The 19,475-nt window shown below is 37.3% G+C and overlaps 1 protein-coding gene across 1 annotated transcript in view; it reads left to right on the top strand.

The window, feature by feature from the left end:
- The window catches only part of LOC102915298 (fatty acid desaturase 2-like protein FADS2B), a 37,476-nt gene extending 20,835 nt beyond the window's left edge, over nt 1–16,641 (top strand). The window contains exons 5-12 of the mRNA XM_006989669.4: nt 5,045–5,170; nt 8,013–8,073; nt 9,575–9,651; nt 9,826–9,923; nt 10,956–11,052; nt 12,819–12,898; nt 14,120–14,245; nt 15,484–16,641. Coding sequence (XP_006989731.2) covers nt 5,045–5,170; nt 8,013–8,073; nt 9,575–9,651; nt 9,826–9,923; nt 10,956–11,052; nt 12,819–12,898; nt 14,120–14,245; nt 15,484–15,532 — 714 coding nt within the window. The 3' untranslated portion in view covers nt 15,533–16,641. The remainder of the gene's footprint in view (nt 1–5,044; nt 5,171–8,012; nt 8,074–9,574; nt 9,652–9,825; nt 9,924–10,955; nt 11,053–12,818; nt 12,899–14,119; nt 14,246–15,483) is intronic.
- The last annotated feature ends 2,834 nt before the right edge of the window (nt 16,642–19,475 follow it).

Here is a 19,475-nt window from a genome sequence, read left to right as displayed (position 1 = left end):
ACATTGACTCATGTTGCTTTATCTTCCTTGGCACAGTCTCTTTGTATTACTTCTCAAACATAACCACTTGGTTTCCCAGCATAGAAGTAGGCAACTAATTAATAGAGTGAAGAGAATGCTGGAGCCAAAATACTGGAGAGCAGTGAGCCGGCAGCCATGGATAACAAATGATAAGAAATGGTGGGCAGGAACTTGAAGGAGATGAAAGCTGCCCTGTGTCAAGGGCAGAACTATTTCCCTTGAAGCCAGTGTCTCATATAAGACTCACAAGATGACTATTATGGCACCCCTATTTTTCAGATAAAATGAGTCTTCAAAGGGCTTGACTAAGCCAGTGTCTTCAATCTGGTTAAGTAGACAAAGTAATACCACAGTATTAAATAATGCAGGCCAGAGTAGAGCTTCTCAATTTGAACTATAGTTTGGAGGCAACTGAGGATCTTGGTAAAAGTAAGTATGCCTAGACTACTAAAGATGATCTGATTTATTTTCAGTGCAATCTGGGTGTCAAGCATGGGTGAAGCTCTTTGGAAGCTTTTGGATAATTCTAGCCTAGACCCAGCACTGAGAACTACTATTCCAACAACAAATCCTCTTGTGTTGAAACTCAGCCTCTTATGAACTGGGTCACTTTGAACAAGTTATTTAATGTTTTTGCACTCCAGTTTTTTCACTGAAAAGAAAAATGAAGATAGACGGATAAAAGCTTCAACCTGTGGGATTATTGTCACTTATATGTGATATTTGTGTATCATGTGTAACAGTGTCTAGAAACAGTCATGTCAGCTGCTGCCAATATGAGGAACAATACTTTCACAACAAAAATGAGGATCTAGAATCAATAAGAACAATGTTTGGTCATAACAATGTTTCTTAGTACTAAGAAGCAGACTATAAGTTAGACAGCCATTGACTTACAGAATTCATCTATTTTTAGTCTCTCTCATTCAGCAGATGGAGCCATGACGAGACTAGGCAACAGAATTGGACTTGTGTTTCTATCAGAGACATGTCTGTTCCTCAGAAAGTACTTGTCACATTATATGACAAGATTCATTTAATCAGAAAATTCCTAGAGGCACATTCTTCTGCACCTTTATCCACCATTGTTAAGTAGATAAGTTTTCTGAATTCACTCTAAAATCTCACAAAACAAAAATAGAGGTTTTTTTCCCTGAAACTATGAGATTCAGGTAGCGAAGCTGTATGTGTCCCCTCCCCTATGCTGAAGACACAGAGAAATTATAAAAGGCACTTGCCCTCAAGATGACTGGCAGTTGGTTTGGTGCCAACTATGTGGAATTTCCCAGCAAGTTCCACCCTTGCTGCCTCTTTTTAAAGTCAATGTTTTCCCACTAATCCAAATTTACACATAAGTCTTTCTATGCTATGTCTCTAAAAAGCAGTTTTCAGGATTTGAAATGTATATATCTTTGATGACTCCTTACTTGAATGAGAAAATGGGAAATGGCTCTAAAAGCAGAGCCGGCATACTTTGCCTTTTAGCAGGCAAAGCCAATGATTCATGAACAAAATAAGCATAGGCTTCAACATGTACAGAAGAGAAAATTACTTGTGGGCGCTGAAGTGGGTGGGAAGGAGATGACAAAGAAAATTATAAGCAGCAATATTCCCGCCTCTTACAATCATTACAATTCTAAATTTCAACACTAGACTTCACATCATTTCTCCCCTATCATTCAGAAAAGCATAGGTAGCATTGTGGATATTATTCAGCATCTCTCCAGTGTGTGTATTTGTGTGTGTGTGTGTGTGTGTGTGTGTGTGTGTGTGTGTGTGTGTGTATTCTAGTGTTTATAGTATACAGACATTTAAATAACCTTTCTGAAAATGAACCATGAAAAGTGAAATGTTTACATACATTTTGCATTCCTGTGTATTACAGATCCAGCATTCTTAAATTAAAAATCTAAATATGAAATGTTTCAAAATCTAAATATTTTTAACACCAAAATGATGCCAGGAATGGAAGATTCCATACCCTGGAACTTTTTTTCATTCAAAAAAAATTCTTTAAAATACTAAATAAATTTATCTCCAGGACCAGACATATAGGAAACAAATGGGTTTTATATTTGGATTTAATTCTCATCTCCATATCTCACTGTGTGTGTACAAATATCCCAGTGGGTCTTTTTTTTAATGAAATTAAAGATATTACTGACCCTAAGTTAGACATCATGTAACATTTTTTCCAAGATCTCCCTATATGAACATTTTACAAATAGTAAGAATCCTATATCACTATAGAGATAATGGAGCAGAATATTTGAGATTAAGAACTGGCCTGACATCTGTGACTATATCCTAAACCATTTGGTGGGAGGGAAGAGGAAGTGTCAGACAGTTGCTTTCTGTCATCCCTCAGAGCTGCATCCATTTCCTGGTTAAGGATATTTCCCAAGTCACACAGCTAGTAGATGGCCAAACAAGAATTTAGATTCCAATTGACTTCAGTCCAAGGCCTAGATTCTTTCTACTACACTGATCTAAGGATGTAACTTAGGAATAAGGAATGACCTAAGGAGGACCCACTCAGAACTGTTTCAGGGTAACCAGGCACATGGCTAAAAATTCTCCCTGCCCATGAAGAACTCCACTTTGTCTTTGGTAAGAGTGTTTTCCAGACATGGAGATTCAGGTAGAACTGGTTGTTTAGCTCACACCCAACATTATGTTGGCCACTGTTCTAACCTCTAGGGCTTTGTGCTATTAAGATCTGTTCCCTGATATACTGTGCATCACACCCTGTCTCCCATGTTACCAATTACCACAGGTAGTCATTGCCTAAAAGAGTACAGTCACCTGGTAGAAGTAGCCAAAATATCAGCTGTGGGAAGAGATAATTTAAAAAAAAAAAAAAGAATCTTTTCTTATCATGTTTCAATTTGCTGTCAACCATTCCCATTAGACTGTATATTGCTAGTGTGGGAACCTCATTATATCATATCTTTCTTAGCATCTCAAATGCCTACCTAGCTCAAAATCTGATATACTTCAACATAAAGAATAAATGAGTGAAGAAGTGAGTGACTGTGTAACTTGATAGGAATAGGACAAAGTGTAATGAGACCCCAAAGGCAAGTGATAAGTACAACTTGGGATACAAGTCAGAGTAACCATAAGATATCTGGGAAGTGACTACCCAGGCAGTCTGGAAACCCCACTACAAAAGTGTCAGGATGTTTTGGAGGGAAAAGGGAGCACAGATCCCATTCTTTTTATTTGTGAGTAGGTAGATGATGGCGATGTCTCATAGTAGAGCTTCCAGAAAGAATATGGAAAGGCAGGGCTAATATTTACAGGTTTTCAAAGCATACTCATCACCTTTGAGGTGTATAGTGTATAGACCACCATTCTCCAGCAGAAATATATAAGCTATATTAAAATGGCATCGTAAGACCAAGGTGCCTGCTGTCAGATGGTGTCCCCTAGGCAAAACAAGGAAAATGCATTCACAGACTCTCAAAAATAAGATTACCTAAACAAGACTAGCATATTGATAGCACCAGGGGACATGCCAATAAGGACCTGGGAAATACTACAAGGTCCTACCCCTAGATAAAGAGCTAGAAGTGATCAACAGCTATTGAGAGAGAGAGAATCTGTTTTCCTCCAGGGACTAGCTCCTCATAGATTATGTAGTCTCAAGTAGTCAGCACTTGACACATACAAATATGAGTAACACTACATGGACTCAGTAGGCTATATATGTATGCATATGAGCATATAAATGCATATGGGTACATATATGTTCATGTGTGTATATGTAACAATAGTAATTAAAGAAGAGCTCATGAACTTGGGAAGAAGAGTACGGTACACATAGTAATTGGAGGGGTGAGAATGATGTGGATAGATAAAATGTTGATATATGAAATTCTAAAAATGAAAACTTTTAAAAGTGACACCCTCCATCTTCACTTTTATATAGTCATATTTAAACTGCCTATTTATAGCCATAATATAATAATCAAAATATAATGACTTAAATCTGTAATCAACATAAAATATTGGTGAAATACTTTGCATTTATTTATACTGATTCTTCAAAGTGAATCTTGAGACTTAGTTTATCTAGCCATATATAGTTTGTAGCTTCTATATTGGTCAGAGCTGATCTATAATATGTATGCATGAATTATTAAGAGATGGAAAATATGGTAATAAAATATTATTGCTGTTCATTCTTCTATAAGCAATTAATACAATGAGAAGAAATTGAGTTTCTCAAAGAGCCAGAGTTTTAGCTCCAGTACCTCATATCTCCCTGAGCCACACATGGAACTAAATGTCATCGTGTTGAGATGGAATTGAGCTTTAAAGAAGATGAGTGATTAGCCAAAACTTGCACATCAGCAGTTAAACAGCTAGTATAAGAAAGAAGACTGAGAGACCTCCAAATCTTTCACTCTATTAAAACTCTCAAACTTAGAGTAAGAAAGAAAATCACCAGCAGCTTCATCGAAGATGATTCTGGCTTGGCACCAGCTAGAATGTTTTAGTCTCATTTACTTTTGTAGAAAAGCATAATGCTGGTACTTGCAATGATCTGAGCAGAGTCCTCCAAAAAGAGAGAACACAGATTCTTGACTGTGAAATATTCATTGAAGTCAGATTTCTAGAGCCACCTTTCCCCCCAGAACTAATTAAAATCTTAGCTATGAGGCTCCTTTGTATGTAAAATACGAATAAGACTCTCTGCTCCATCCATCTACCATCAGAATCATATTTTTTATATAGGGCTTCTGTAAAAAGAAGGCTAGAAAACCATTCCATGGGAGTAGATTATGTCTCCATTCTCTGGAGTTCTTTTTAGCCTGCAGTTGTGTTCTGGAGTTAGAAAAGTATTTCTTCCTAGCTCTGAGCACCTTTTTCTAATAAGTTCTGCTGTAGCCCAGCATCAGGGTCAACTAGAGAAACCAAATCTCCTATTTTCACTTTGTATATGCAGAACACTCCAACGATGAAGAGTGTCTGGGGAGAAAATTCTATTAGTGAATGAATTCTCTCTTCTCCTCAGGGCCTGTCAGCTGACTGGTGGAATTATCGACACTTCCAGCATCATGTAAAACCAAACATCTACCCCAAGGATCCAGACATTGATGTGGGCCCACTTTTCCTGCTTGGAGATACTCAGCCTGTTAAGGTACATTTAACTACCCTTTATTAGCATTAGGAAAATGTTCCTGGAATTGTCCCTTATTATGGAAAGAACAAGTTGGATTGTTCTAACTTCACAAAGGATCTCCTAGCCTCTCCTTTCCCTTTTAAGGTCCAGATAAAGACATGAATAACAAAGTCTGGAGTTATAAGTATAGAAGAATGTTAAGAGTCATGGCTCTCTGGCCATAAAGGTTACTCAGTCCAGACTCCCACAGCAGAAGACATAATAACCTATGTCACCCTGCTTGAGCAATCTCAATGACAGGTTCATTTCTGGTCCTTATCACTACCTCTGAGGCAACATAAACCATTCTCAGGAAGTAGAATCAGATGACAAGGACCAACATTAGTTTTCAAAGCAAGGTTATGAAGAGATGGTCACTGAGAGAAAATAAACTCAGTGCATCTGGTTAGCACTAAACTGCAAATGTCTAAACAACTGGTTGGTTCAATTCATTCTAGTCCAGTTAAAAGAGCTGCTGCTGCTATTTTTAGTTCATGTTCATTTTAGTATGCATGCTTTATATGAACCACTTTGCCCAATGACTTATATGACAGCTGTAGATCCAACTCATAATTTGGACTTTTAAACAAAAACTGGAGTATAAAAGTAATAAGCTGAATTTTTCAGTCATTGATTTTTTTCTTTAAAGTCTCAACTTGAGTCTGTCATCTAAAGACTATTTAAATTACTGAATTTTATAGGAAAGAGAGTGTTCCTTAAACAAAGGAGGTATACTGATTAAAGCAAAAGTTTATCCCTTATCTAGGAGAATGATTGCTCTGAGAATCACATAGTTCCTTTTTTTATTTTTCTTTATTAAGAAATTTTCTACTCACTCCACATACTATCCACAGATCCCCTCTCCTCCTCCCTCTTCCTACCCCCCAGCACTTTTTCCCAAGGCATCCTACATCCCCACATCCCCCAAATTGAGGTCTCCCATGGGGAGTCAGCAGAGCCCAGCACACTGAACCTAGGCAGCTCCAAGCCCCTTCCCACTGCACCAAGGCTGGAGAATCACATACTTTCGAACAGATCTCTGTCTTCTAGAAGAACTTAAGAGTGTTTGGAGATTTTATTCTATCTTTGTCATTTGTTGCCTGGACATGTCTTACACAGAACCCAAAGACTGTGTATCTTTTAGAAAATTGTTTTTTCCATCTTTGAGGAACTTATCTTCTGTCCTAAATAAAGTAGAAAATGAAAGTTCTTGCTTATGTATGGGTTAAATATATTACCTGTTATCACAAATGAGTTGCTTTTGATAATGGCTCTCCAAACTTTGATTCCTTGATGCTTGTGGACTTCCAAGCTCATCACTAGAAAGGTGATACGTTGGTGTCTCTGACATATCTCCCTGGAGCATAGGAGGTTTGTCTCTAGTTAATGAAGTATCTTGACTCCCTCCAAATCACCTAGAGAGCTGTCCTTAGTATACATGCTGTCACTTTACAAATATAGACACCATCTCCATAAATTCTAGAAGCTGCCCCATGGGCCCTTTCACAGAACTTTCAAGTTCTAGACACTATAGCTTAAAGCGTGAATCACAGTTATTCCACCTCTGAAAATCAGTGGTTTATTTCCACAGCAGTGGTGTTTCTTATGAGTTATGAGCTTTTCCTTTCGTATATCTTTCCTGACAGTCTTTCTAACCCCTTATTCAAACAGGACTTTCTTAACCCACATTGACTGTCCAGAAAGACTTACTGTCCTTCTTCAGGGTAATACTCAACTCGTTCATCAAGGTTTATGAAGTCCCAAGAATAATCCATCTCATCCCTTTTCCTTGTTTCTCACTACTTAGGTATTTGGAGACTCAAGAGCAACCACAAATAGATATTAATATTTCACCAACACAGTATTTCTTTTCACTTAAGGTAATAAAAGGATGTGCTAGCTACATTGTCTCAATAAAGGAAGCTATCTTTACATAGAAGGGCAAAGACCAATTAAGTAAAATGAGTCCAATATTTCCTCTAACATAACTTTATTACCAGAGGGAAAAAAGTGTCTGAATTATCATTCACTCATTTAATCCCTTAATGAATGTCAGCTAGATACTAGAGATATACAACCATTAATCCTATGCCTCAGAGTAATTGCTACCATTGTATTCTGAGCACAGATCAGATTGACCAAGAAGCCCAGGAAATGAATCAAATTCTGATTTATGAGTGGAATCTTATACTTACATATGTATATGGTGAGCAATGTCTGTAAAAATATTATATACACTATTGTTATGTCTTAGAAATGGTAAGTTAATTGAAATCCATGATAAGAATATAAAAGAAAAAAGATGAGAGAAACAGGAGGGCGCATGTGCACATCCCTTTCTATCACAAGGTCACTTGCTGGACACCCATTAGATGAAAGAGTAGAGATACAGCTGCAAGGTCAGGGCCAAGTCCAAGCACCACAGCTAAAGAGGGCTTAAAAGACCCCATGGAAATGTGTATTTCGAGGTTGACATTGCACGTGAAGAGAATAAATTTCAAAATTTTTAAATCACACAGGGAAAAACAATATTAAATTTTTACTTAGATGAGAATTCTTTTTAAATGATAATAAACTCTGGGCAAGAATTACCCTCAGTTAAAGCACACTATTCCCAAGCCTGTTCTGGTTCTTCTAGTATCTCAAGTTTGACAGGCAATGAGTCCTAAAATCTTGCCTCCCTCCCTCATTCCTCTTCTTTCTCTCTCTTTCTCTCGCTCTCTCTCTCTCTCTCTCTCACACACACACACACACACACACACACACACACACACTTACATATGCTAGAGAATAATGACTCTTTTATCCTCTGCCCTTCTAGTACGGCAAGAAGAAAATAAAATACATTGACTATGAGAAGCAGCACCTGTACTTCTACATGGGTGAGTCTCCTGCAGCCACTTTTCTTGTAAGCACTAGTCAAGCCGAAGACATGATCAGAACTGTCTCACAGAAACCAACCCGTATCTGATTTGTTAATGAGAAAATAAGCAGATCTCACTTCAGACTCACTGGTGGGAAAACATGAAATAGAAATTCAAAAGTGAATAGGCAGTTCTAACAGGTGTCTCATCAGACCAGGTACTGGGCAAGAAATAAAAAATGTACTTAAAGAGGGTCAGAAGGCCAAATGCTAAAGAGGGAGTCAACATCCTTGTCTTAGAAAATTTTAACAGCATTGAAATAAGAGAATAATAGCATTTTTGTAGAGAGAAAACAGGTGGGGAAAACAATACTGAAAAATTTGCAATGTGATGCCAGAAAAAAATAGACCAAAGAATAAAGAGCACCAAGAAAGTTTCTACATGGAAGACAGCTTGTAGCTGCTAAGATCAGCAAACAGCTTTAACATAGGCACACAAATCAGACACTTAAATGATAGGTAAGTGGGTATGTATGCATATTATATATATAAATATATATATATATATATAGATGGATAGATAGATAGATAGATAGATAGATAGATAGATAGATAGATAGATAGATAGATAGACAGATAAATATAGACAGACTCTCTTCCACACTGGGATTCAGTATCTCCACCCTGTACCCATCATTGCACCCTTTTGTGCCACATTTCAAAAGAAATAAACTGAAAGATGTTGACTAAGAGGTAGAAAGGAGTGTGATAAAGCTAGACCATCTCTGTTTGCAGACTAGTGTCTGTTGGTGCTAGGCTTTGGATCCTCTTGTCAGGTTGGATGAGACAAAGTAAATTATTTTGGCAGCATTTAGTTTTTCCAAATGGGAACTTTAAGGAGGCTGTATATTCTCACTTTGAGCTGCTACAGTGGGTATGGGTAAAATAATTAGCAGTCCACATTGGTCAAGTCTGAGATCTAGTTGAGAACAAAGCTCAAAGGAAGCTAACTAAAATTTGACCAGGTAAAAGGTATTTGTCCAAAGCCAAAGGGTCTCCCAAAGATTGTTTTGTGTTCTTGGAAGCCTTAGTGATGTGATGAGAAAATCAGGTACATAGCTCTATCGCCGGGAAATGAGTATACTGACTTCATTCCACTCCCACCAATGTCTTGTGGCAGAACCCATCAGAACTAAGTCTGAGGACTTAGTGGGCCTAAAAGACTCCAGTACCTAAGAAAACCTTGAGAAGTCACAACAGATGATAGGTGAAAGTGTCTATCAAAATGACTCTTACCTTCAATATTTCATTAGCTACTTCAGGAAACTTGAACCCGGACCTGTTGGCTGAATTCTTTCCCTAGACTCTGAGGTGTGAAAGTCCAGTGAAGTCCAGGATGTGATTCTGGATATCCACCTTGTGGCCCTTCTCAAGGCCAGCACTCTGGGAAGGGCACTCAGAAGAAATAAACACCCACCGGCTTGCTCATTTATTTGTCCAATTTTTTGGGTCTTTTTCAGTTGCGCTTCCCCTCCTCATGCCCGTCTACTTCAATCTCCAATCCATGCAAGTGATGTACCTTCGGAAGTACTGGACGGTGAGTCCCTCGCCCCATTTCCTAAACCTAGAGCAGATAGAAAAAGAGTTGAAAGTGCTGCGTGGTCTCCAGGTGTAGTTTACTCAAGTAACAGGACATCAGACTGAGACAGTGTCCAAAGAACAGGATCTGAAACCGTGTGCAAGTTTCTCATCAAAACACTTCTCTCTGCAGGACATCGCTTGGGTCAGCAGCTTTTACATTCGATATTTCATCACATTTGGCCCTTTCTATGGAATTTTTGGAACAGTACTGCTCATATATTTGGTCAAGTAAGAACATTCCCTTATTTCTATAACCTCTTTTACCATAACTATTTGTAATTAGTAAAATATAACAATGTGCCCCACTCCATGAGAGGTTTGAAAGCAAGCTGAAAGGCAATTGTTCTTCAAATGATTGAACAGCACAAGTTTAATCTAAGAATTTGTCCGGGTTGCAGTTCCCCTTCTTTCTTAGATTCCCAGTGAAGCCATGTCCGTTGTTCTCTAAGACCATTATAGCTTAAGTGATTTGACATCTTAAACTCTGTCAAGAATCATGATAAAGCAAGAAAAAAATTAAGCTGTCATGATTAGAAATTTTTTCCAAACCCCAAATGGCTTCAAAGCACACTTTTGCATAAGTATTCCTTCCAGACTTCTAACTTGTTTCTTTCTCACTTGATTGCATCGCTACACTAAACGCCCACTAGTTATAAGGATAATGAGACAGCCGTGTATCAGACAATTGGTTAAAGGCTCAGCAGTCATCATTTTGTTTGATGTAATCCCCACAGTCTTACTATGTAGATGGTATCATCTTTCTTTCTGCTCAGGGAACTGAAGCTTGGAGAGATTAAATCACTTGCCTAAGGTAACAGAACAAGTAAGGGCCAAGACTGGTGCCAAGACAGAACTCGAACCCAGCCCTATCTGATGAAAAACTGTCAATTGCTTTACAAGTGCCCTTAGAGAAACCTGGCAATTTTTTTTCTTATGCTGAGAATTGAACCAGGCTTTATGTATACCAGACAAGCAATCAGCCCTTGGTATATTTCTCACTTGCACCAAAGCTAAAGTAGATTCCTTACAGGCACTGCTCCTGTGAGTTAAAAAGTGGAACAAAGCACATCACCAAATGCTTGTATGTCAATGCTAGTTAGAGAATAGTATTCAAAGAGGAAATGGACAGCCACTAGAACCTTGGAACCTCTTTCATTTCCTTCAGTGTTTGGCCAGTCCAGCCAAAGGTCACTCAAGTTCAGTGATTGCAACTAAAACACACTGAAGGAGTCATCATTACCTCTTTTTATTCCTCCAAAGGTTTATTGAGAGCCCCTGGATTGCCTATGTTACCCAGATGAGCCACATCCCAATGAAAATGAGCAGAGAAGAGAATCATGATTGGCTCAGCACTCAGGTGATGATGGCATTACTAAGGGACAATCCTTTCAACCAGACTGGCTTAGAATCTGATTACTTCAAATAATAATAATAATAACTCACCTTCATAAAACACTCCCCTAAGGACAGGCACTGTGTGATAGTTTGCATAGAACTACACGAGGTGGACATAATGATTGTTCTCACCTTACAACATGATAAAACTGACTTGGAAAAAGGGTTGGTAACTTGTCTATGAACACACAACTAATAAGTGATAGCAACAGGTTTTAAACCTAAGCAGCTTAATTATAGAGTCTCGCTTGCAAAGTAAAAGTCAGTCACCTATAATCCAGCAGCTAAATCTGACCCACTGGTTGTTTGTGTGTATAAAGTTTTACTGGGCATGGTCATGGCCAGTTATTTATATATTGTCCATGGCTACTTTCATGCTATAAGAAAATTGTTGATGACAAAATTAAGAGATTTACTATTAAGACTATAACTAACTCCTTTATGAATACAAAGCGACCAGCCCTGAAACTATATACACACAAACAATAAAAATGGACTCAGTGGATTATATTTATTTATTTGTGCATATGTGGACATATATATGTAACACTCGTAATCAAAGAAAAAGGCTACAATTTTGAGAATAGGATGGGGCATGGAAGGAGTTGGGGGATGGTACTTGGGAAGGACTGCAAAAGGAAAAGGAGGGAGAAAAGTGATATTTTGATTTTAAAAAAAAGTGTTTAAAAATATAAAGATAAGATTTATTACCTGGGAATTTTTAGAAAATGTGTATTGACTTACTATGCTACTCACTCATATAACAAAGTCTTTCAAGTGAATCTGAGGCTTAAAATTACAGGATGAGTTGTACACTAGTAAGGACCCTAGAAATAATGATTTCACTGCATAGACAACACATTTCAGAGGGAGAGAGCATGGCATGCTCTCGACACATGCATTTAATGCTTAGCAAAATTATGGTGCACCCAAAACACTCCTGCCTCCTAACTCATGGTCCTTTCCACTGACTGTGTTACAATAATGGGGAATTTATTCATTTTCTTGCTTTATCTCCAGGCTCTTACTCAAACTCAGAGAACCCCACCCCTTACAAAGAATGATTCTCAAGTATTTAACCAGAGAACTACTTCTGTATCTTTTAGTTTTTACTCATTGTTTCCTTAGTCATTAGTTAGACTAGATGCTTTCCACATACTTGTTGGATTTACATATCCTTTTATGTGAATTGTTTCCCAGTATCCTTGACCTGTTGTTTATGTGAGTATTAATAATCTTTTGGTGACATGTTATAAAGGCTTTTAAAATATTGCCCATAATATATGTTATAAACATTTTCTTGATTTTTTAACTCTGTAATTTTATTGTAGAAATACTTTATTAATATTTTATTATTTCTTCTCACTCAAAAGCCCTCAAGTCCTAACCATACATTTTCCACAACAAACCTAAAAAACCCATCTGCATTAACCAAACTCCTCATTCATGACCATGCCTTCTGTGTCTAAGGAATGGTTCTGACATTTCTCCTTCAGTCCTACATATTTCTTCATATCTATTGCTTTATATGTAATTCGTAGCAAAATATCTTAGTATGTTTTCAATGGTAAACTTCATGAAGGCTGGGACTTTGCTGTATATCACTCATAGCTACTAAAAATAAAAAATTAACAAATAATCATGTGTTGATAGGTGATTACACAAAATGATCAGCATTTTATCATTTATGCTAACTTACAGCTAATGCAAGCTGATTTTTCTTTGCAGATTGTGGCCACCTGTAATATTGAACAGTCCTTTTTCAATGATTGGTTCACTGGGCACTTGAACTTCCAAATTGAACACCAGTGAGTAATGCAAATGATTCGTTATGGAGCAAGGGCTGACCCACTATAGCAGATCCTGCAACCATTCAGTTAAGAGTCTCAGAGAACTAAGAAGTTTAACCAGGGTTCTCTGAGGACTGCTGTCCATCAGTGCCAGTAATTGGGCTGGGAAAGAAGAGGAAGAATTCTAACAGTTGTGGAAAGTGAAGTGGAATTACAGAAATGGACCAGTAACTTAGTTTCCACATATTATGAGTATTGAGAATTGGTGATTTCTATAAGACAGGGAGAAGAAATATATATGGATATGTGAGTATATGTGTCCATGTATATTTTGTTTGTTAATGAAACCTAAGAAAAATTATAGCACTGGAGTAACCAAGTTTTATTGAAATTTAAGTATAATTTAATGTAAATATCATGTTAAAGTCAAAGTAATAAAATAATCAACACTGAAATTCAGTCACTTCTGCAATTCCCAGGTGAATCTGAAGATACTTTTCCATTTAATCAGTTAAGTGGACATAATAAAGAAATGGAAAGTAGTAATACTCAGATGGCTGATCTCCCCCAGAATATGAAGCAAGATGCTTCTCATAGTTCCTTCTGTGAGGCTGCATCTAGGAGTCAGAGAAAAAAAGCTATTATGTTTCTAATGCTGTTTTCTCATTCTTAATTCTTTGTCAATTCTTGAACACCCTAGCAAAAGGAGAACCACAATTCAAGTATTATTTAACAAAGTATTCAGGTCCAGGAAGATTACCTGGCTAATTAGTGCCAAACCTTGGATAAAAGCCACACCTTCTTGCCTCAAATTCAAATCTGATAATGTCCTTTTAAACATCACGACTAGACCTGAGTGAATACTTATCTGTTCAAAAGATAGGTTTTAGATAGGAAGAACAGAAGAGAGACAAGCATGGAAAAGACGTGATCTCTTGTTCTCCTAGGCAATTCAAAATACTAGCTAAACCATAATCTCATTTGACCTGACCAAAACTAAGCATATGAAATGGAGCTAATCTTTATTCTCTTAGCATTTACCAAACACTTGCCATCCACATGGCTTACAGAGATGTTAAAAGATAAGAGTTTTGGGAGTAGGCAATCTGGCTTGCTAGAAAGCTTGTACAAGGCCAAGGTTGGGTCTGCATTATTGGTAAGCTTTTATTTAGAAATAAATAAAACTCTTTTGGGTTTCTCTTTAGGTGCAAGTTTCACATCTCCTGTTTGTTTTCTTAGCCTATTCCCCACAATGCCACGCCATAATTATCACAAAGTGGCACCTCTGGTGAAGTCACTGTGTGCCAAGCATGGATTGCAGTATATAAACAAGCCCATATTGAAGGCATTTGGAGATATTGTCAGGTAATAAAATAATTTATCTTTGCTCATAGCTTTCATTTCCCTTTCTTCTAAGCTCCCAAACTATTCTTCAGCTTATGAATCTTTCATCAACAGCCATTCATTAAGAGACGCCAGTATCAACAATAATAATGACACATAAATATTGATTGTTTACCTAACAAACTCTAGGTATTTCTTAATAGAAATACTCCAGCATCCTACATAATTCCAGTTTCTTGAAATCATAGCTATGTAGGATTTGTCTTTGGATTCCCTATAGATCTCTGGACATGATTTAGAATTTAACATGGTAGGAAAGACCATTAAATCTTATGATCCATTGGAGAAACTGTTACCATTTAAAGGGATGTAATGGCATGAATCAGTATGGGTAACCAGTTATGCCTAGTGAGTCTAACAGCAAATCCATATGCATACATAAGCATTTTCCAGCAGGATGTGGTACTAGATAAACTTACAATCACTGGTCTGAGTTTAATAATGTTCTCTTTTTTAAAGTATCAGGAGAATATTGTGAAGGCCATCATGGACACATCTGATCTCATCTACTTCTGTCAGTCTCTCCACATTCTTCTTCCTCTCTGTCATATGGACATTTGATCTAGCTTTCATTGCTGTAACACTTCCTGTGCCTGAGTGTCTCATCTCTTTGCCTTGTTTTCTCCTGCCTGCAACATTCTTAAAACTGTCATTTCGCATTTCACCTTCTCAACTCCCAATCTCTCTCTAAAGCTCATTGCAATATTTCCCTTATGTCAGCCTTCACTGGTCTCAAGACTTAATCTATCCTTATCATAGTCCTTATCATAACCCTGATTAAGAAGTTTGCTAACTAAACAATTATTTAATGCTTATCTTTCAAATAAGACCAAGAGTCTATATGGATAGGATTTGTTCTGTCTTTTTTGATGTTACATACCTAGATCCTAGAAATATGTTTTCCATTATAAAATAGGATAGGTAGGCAAATATGGTATGAGTTGATATTTAGGTATATGGTATAGAAAAAAATAAAATGAAAACAAAACTCAAACTTTTTCCCTGGAAGAAAGCCAAACTCATCTGCTGAAAGGAATTCAGTGCATTTGATGCCCTTCTCTGATTAACAGACAGTGACATTTATCACATATGGCTAGAAACTACATTGTCTTAAAACAAGAAAGGCATACAATAAATGTTTGATGGGAAATTGCTTTGTACTGAATTTCACTTTCTGACAATTTTGTCTACTCCTCTAGGTCCTTGAAGAAGTCTGCTGCCCTCTGGATGGATGCTTATTATGAATGATGCAGAGTCATGCATTTATTGATATCTCTGAAGGGGGTGGTGGCTGTGCAAGAGCTCTTCACTTATTAGCTGAGAATTAACTGGCAACATTGGCATACCTGAGTATGCCAGGAATATGAATCCCAAAGACACATGTTAGCCTCTCACTGAAAGTCTTCTCTGTAACTGAGAGGAGGAAGAAACACAAGGTGACTTTGGTCAGAATAACAAAAGGGAAATTGTAGCTCACCGTTTCTACTTTTTCATTAGAATCTTGGACTTAGTTCCACTAGACCTCAGCGAGATTGTTTCCACAAGGGGTATAAGATATGTGGACATAAACAGAAGTGAGAAAAGAAAGATCTCTGACAGAGTCCACTGGAAATCAGTGTAACTATTCATAGAAGAGAACTGTGCATTTAAGACATCGCTGCTGAAGAACAAATTTTTGCTTACTTCCTTTCAAATGGGTGAACTTCCTCTCCAAAAATTGATTATAATTAACATTAAAACATCTTCAAATGTTTGTCTTCACTCTGGATTTTCTGTATTATGGCTAAAACATGGGTGCAATTAGTGTACATGTGTTTCCATGTCGAGAAATTAGAATTTCTATAAAATCTCCTAAAAGAGTAACCAAAATCCAACCCCAATAACAACTGATGAATGTCTGTTTAAAGGTGCTTCTGTTTAACTAAAGTATAGAGTGTCCCTTGAAATAGATTTAGGTTTCCTCCTCCCTACCCAGAAAAGCAAATGTCTCCAAATGTTCTTACTAGATCACGTGGATGAAGGGAAGAACCATGGGCTATATCAAGTCAATTTTTCAAGTTTAGCAGCAAATTAAGCCTACTCTTCATCATTTTCTCTCTCGTGAATGAATTTCACAAGTGATCGCTATTTCTGTTCTTTTTGTTCAGTCTTGGTTTCACTCCATAATTCTAGGAATGTATCCTCACTTTACAGATTTTCTAATTCATTGGTAATTCCTTTGTAGTGATCTCCTAGGGTCTTTTGTCTGTGGGTTACCAAAAGACACACACCAATGAATAGATATATTCAGTACTATACTGGTTTCTTTTGTTAAGCTTTTCATAAAGGGTATAATAAAACCTGACCTCACTTGCAGGAAGAAAACATATAATGACAAGGCTTTCTTCTCTAGCTCTAAGCAAACCAGTATTGTTGGTTTATCTGTTGTCTGAAGTCTTCGGTAAGCATTCATTCATTCTCCCAAAGCTCTAAAAAATACTCTAGGTTTCTTTGCATTCTAACTGAATTCCTTGCAAAAAATGGCACATTTAATCACTTACTGTTCCTGGGGATTCACAAACATGCAGACAAAGGGGAAAAAATAGGAACAAACTCTCTGGAGAAGAGATGCTGAAATGGTCATAATGTCCAGTGGGAAATCTGAGCAAGAAGATAAGAAGGATGCAGAACTCTGTCAAACTTGGTGCTTTTTCCTAACACTAGTAGAGCCAAGGGTAATTTCTTCTGCCTGGACTCAGACATGCATGTGGGATGAAATTGAAAAAAAGTGGAGGAAATCAATAAAGAAAACAAGAAAAAGTCAAACAAAAAAAATGGGAAGAAACCTATAAAGAACTAGAGGAAAAGAAAAATAAAAAAGTGGAAGAAAACAATAAATCCCTTAAAGAAAACCATGAAAAACTGGAAAATCTAAAAGAAATGGATAATTTTCTGGATAGGTACCACATACCTAAGTTAAAGCAAAACCATATAAACTATTTAAATAGTCCAATAACCCCTAAGGAAATAGAATCAGTCATTAAAACTCTCCCAACCAAAAATGCCCAGGAGCAGATGGTTTCAGGGCAGAATTTTACCAGATCTTCAAAGAAGAGTTAATACCAATACTCTTTAAATTGTTCCATACAATAGAAACAGAAGGAACATTACCAAACTCCTTCTATGAGGCTACAACTACCTTGATTCCCAAGCCAAACAAAGATGCAACAAAGAAAGAGAACTGCAGACCAATCCCCCCGCTCATGAACATGGATGCAAATATACTCAATAAAATACTGGCAAACAGACTCCAAGAACACATCAAAACAATTATCCACCATGATCAAGTAGGCTTCATCCCAGGGATGCAAAGGTGGTTCAACATATGAAAGTCTGTCAATGTAATACACCATATAAACAAAGTGAAAGAAAAAAAAAACACATGATCATCTCACTAGACATTGAAAAGGTATTTGACAAAATCCAACACCCCTTCATGATAAAGGTCTTGGAGAGATCAGGAATACAGGGAACATATCTAAACATAATAAAGGCAATTCACCGCAAGCCAACAACCAACATCAAAGTGAATGGAGAGAAACGCAAAGCGATTCCACTAAAATCAGGAACAAGGCAAGGTTGTCCGCTCTCCCTATACTTATTCAATATAGTACCTGAAGTTCTAGCCAGAGCAATCAGACAACATAACATAAGGAGATCAAGGGGATACAAATTGGAAAGGAAGAAATCAAGCTTTTGCTACTTGCAGATGACATGATAGTATACATAAGTGACCCCAAAAATTTGACCAAGGAACTCATATAGCTTTTAAACACCTTCAGCAATGAAGCAGGATACAAGATTAACTCAAAAAAAAATCAGTAGCCCTCCTATATACAAATGTCAAACAGGCTGAGAAAAAAATCAGAGATATATCACCCTTTACAATAGCCACAAATGATATAAAATACCTTGGGGTAACTCTAACTAAGCAAGTGAAGGACCTATATGACAAGAACTTTAAGTCCCTGAAAAAATAAATTGAAGAATATATCAGAAAATGGAAAGATCTCCCATGTTCATGGACATGCAGGATTAACATAGTAAAAATGGCAATCTTACCAAAAGCAATCTACAGATTCAATACAATCCCCATCAAAATACCAACACAATTCTTCACAGACCTGGAAAGAACAACACTCAACTTCATATGGAAAAACAAAAAACCCAGGATGGCCAAATGAATCCTGTACAATAAAACAACCTCTGGAGGCATCATGATCCCTGACTTCAAGCTCAACTATAGAGCTACAGTAATAAAACAGCTTGGTACTGGCATAAAAACCAACATGTGGACAAATGGAATTGAACTGAAGACCCTGACATTATTCTGCATACCTATGAACATATAATTTTTGATAAAGAAGTCAAAAGTGTACAATGGAAAAAAGAAAGCATCTTCAACAAATGGTGCTGGCATAACTAGATGTCAACATGTAGAAGCCTGCAAATAGATCCACATCTGTCACCATGCACAAAACTTAAGTCCAAGTGGATCAAAGACTTCAACATAAATCCAGTTACTCTGAACCTGATAGAAGAGAAAGTAGGAAGTAGTCTTGAATGCATTGGCACCAGAGATCACTTCCTAAATATAACATCAGTAGCACAGACACTGAGAGAAACAATTAATAAATGGGACCTTGTGAAACTGAGAAGCTTTTGTAGAGCAAAGGACACAGTCAACAAGACAAAGCAACAGCCTACAGAATGGGAAAAGATCTTCAGCAACCCCACATCTGACAGAGGGCTGATATCCAGAATATATAAAGAACTCAAGAAATTAGACATTAAAATGCCCAACAGTCCAATTAAGAAATGGGCTGTAGAGCTAAACACAGAATTCTCAACAGAGGAAGCTCAAATGGCTGAAAGACATTTAAGGAATTGCTCAACATCCCTAATCATCAGGGAAATACAAATCAAAATGACTCTGACATACCTACTACCTCAAACCCGTCAGAATGGCTAAGATCAAAATCACTGAAGACAGCTTATTCTGGAGAGAATATGGAGCAAGGGGAACTCTTCTCCACTGTTGGTGGGAATGCAAGCTTGTACAACCACTTTAGAAATCAATATGGTGCTTTCTTAGAAAACTGGGAATTAATCTCCCCCAAGACCCAACTGTACCACTCTTGGGCATATACCC

The sequence above is a fragment of the Peromyscus maniculatus genome, chromosome 4 (assembly GCF_049852395.1).
Source record: "Peromyscus maniculatus bairdii isolate BWxNUB_F1_BW_parent chromosome 4, HU_Pman_BW_mat_3.1, whole genome shotgun sequence".
In the NCBI taxonomy this organism is placed as follows: domain Eukaryota; kingdom Metazoa; phylum Chordata; class Mammalia; order Rodentia; family Cricetidae; genus Peromyscus; species Peromyscus maniculatus.
The sequence above is the reverse complement of the archived record's forward strand: the minus strand, read 5'-3'. Positions and strand labels throughout refer to the sequence as shown.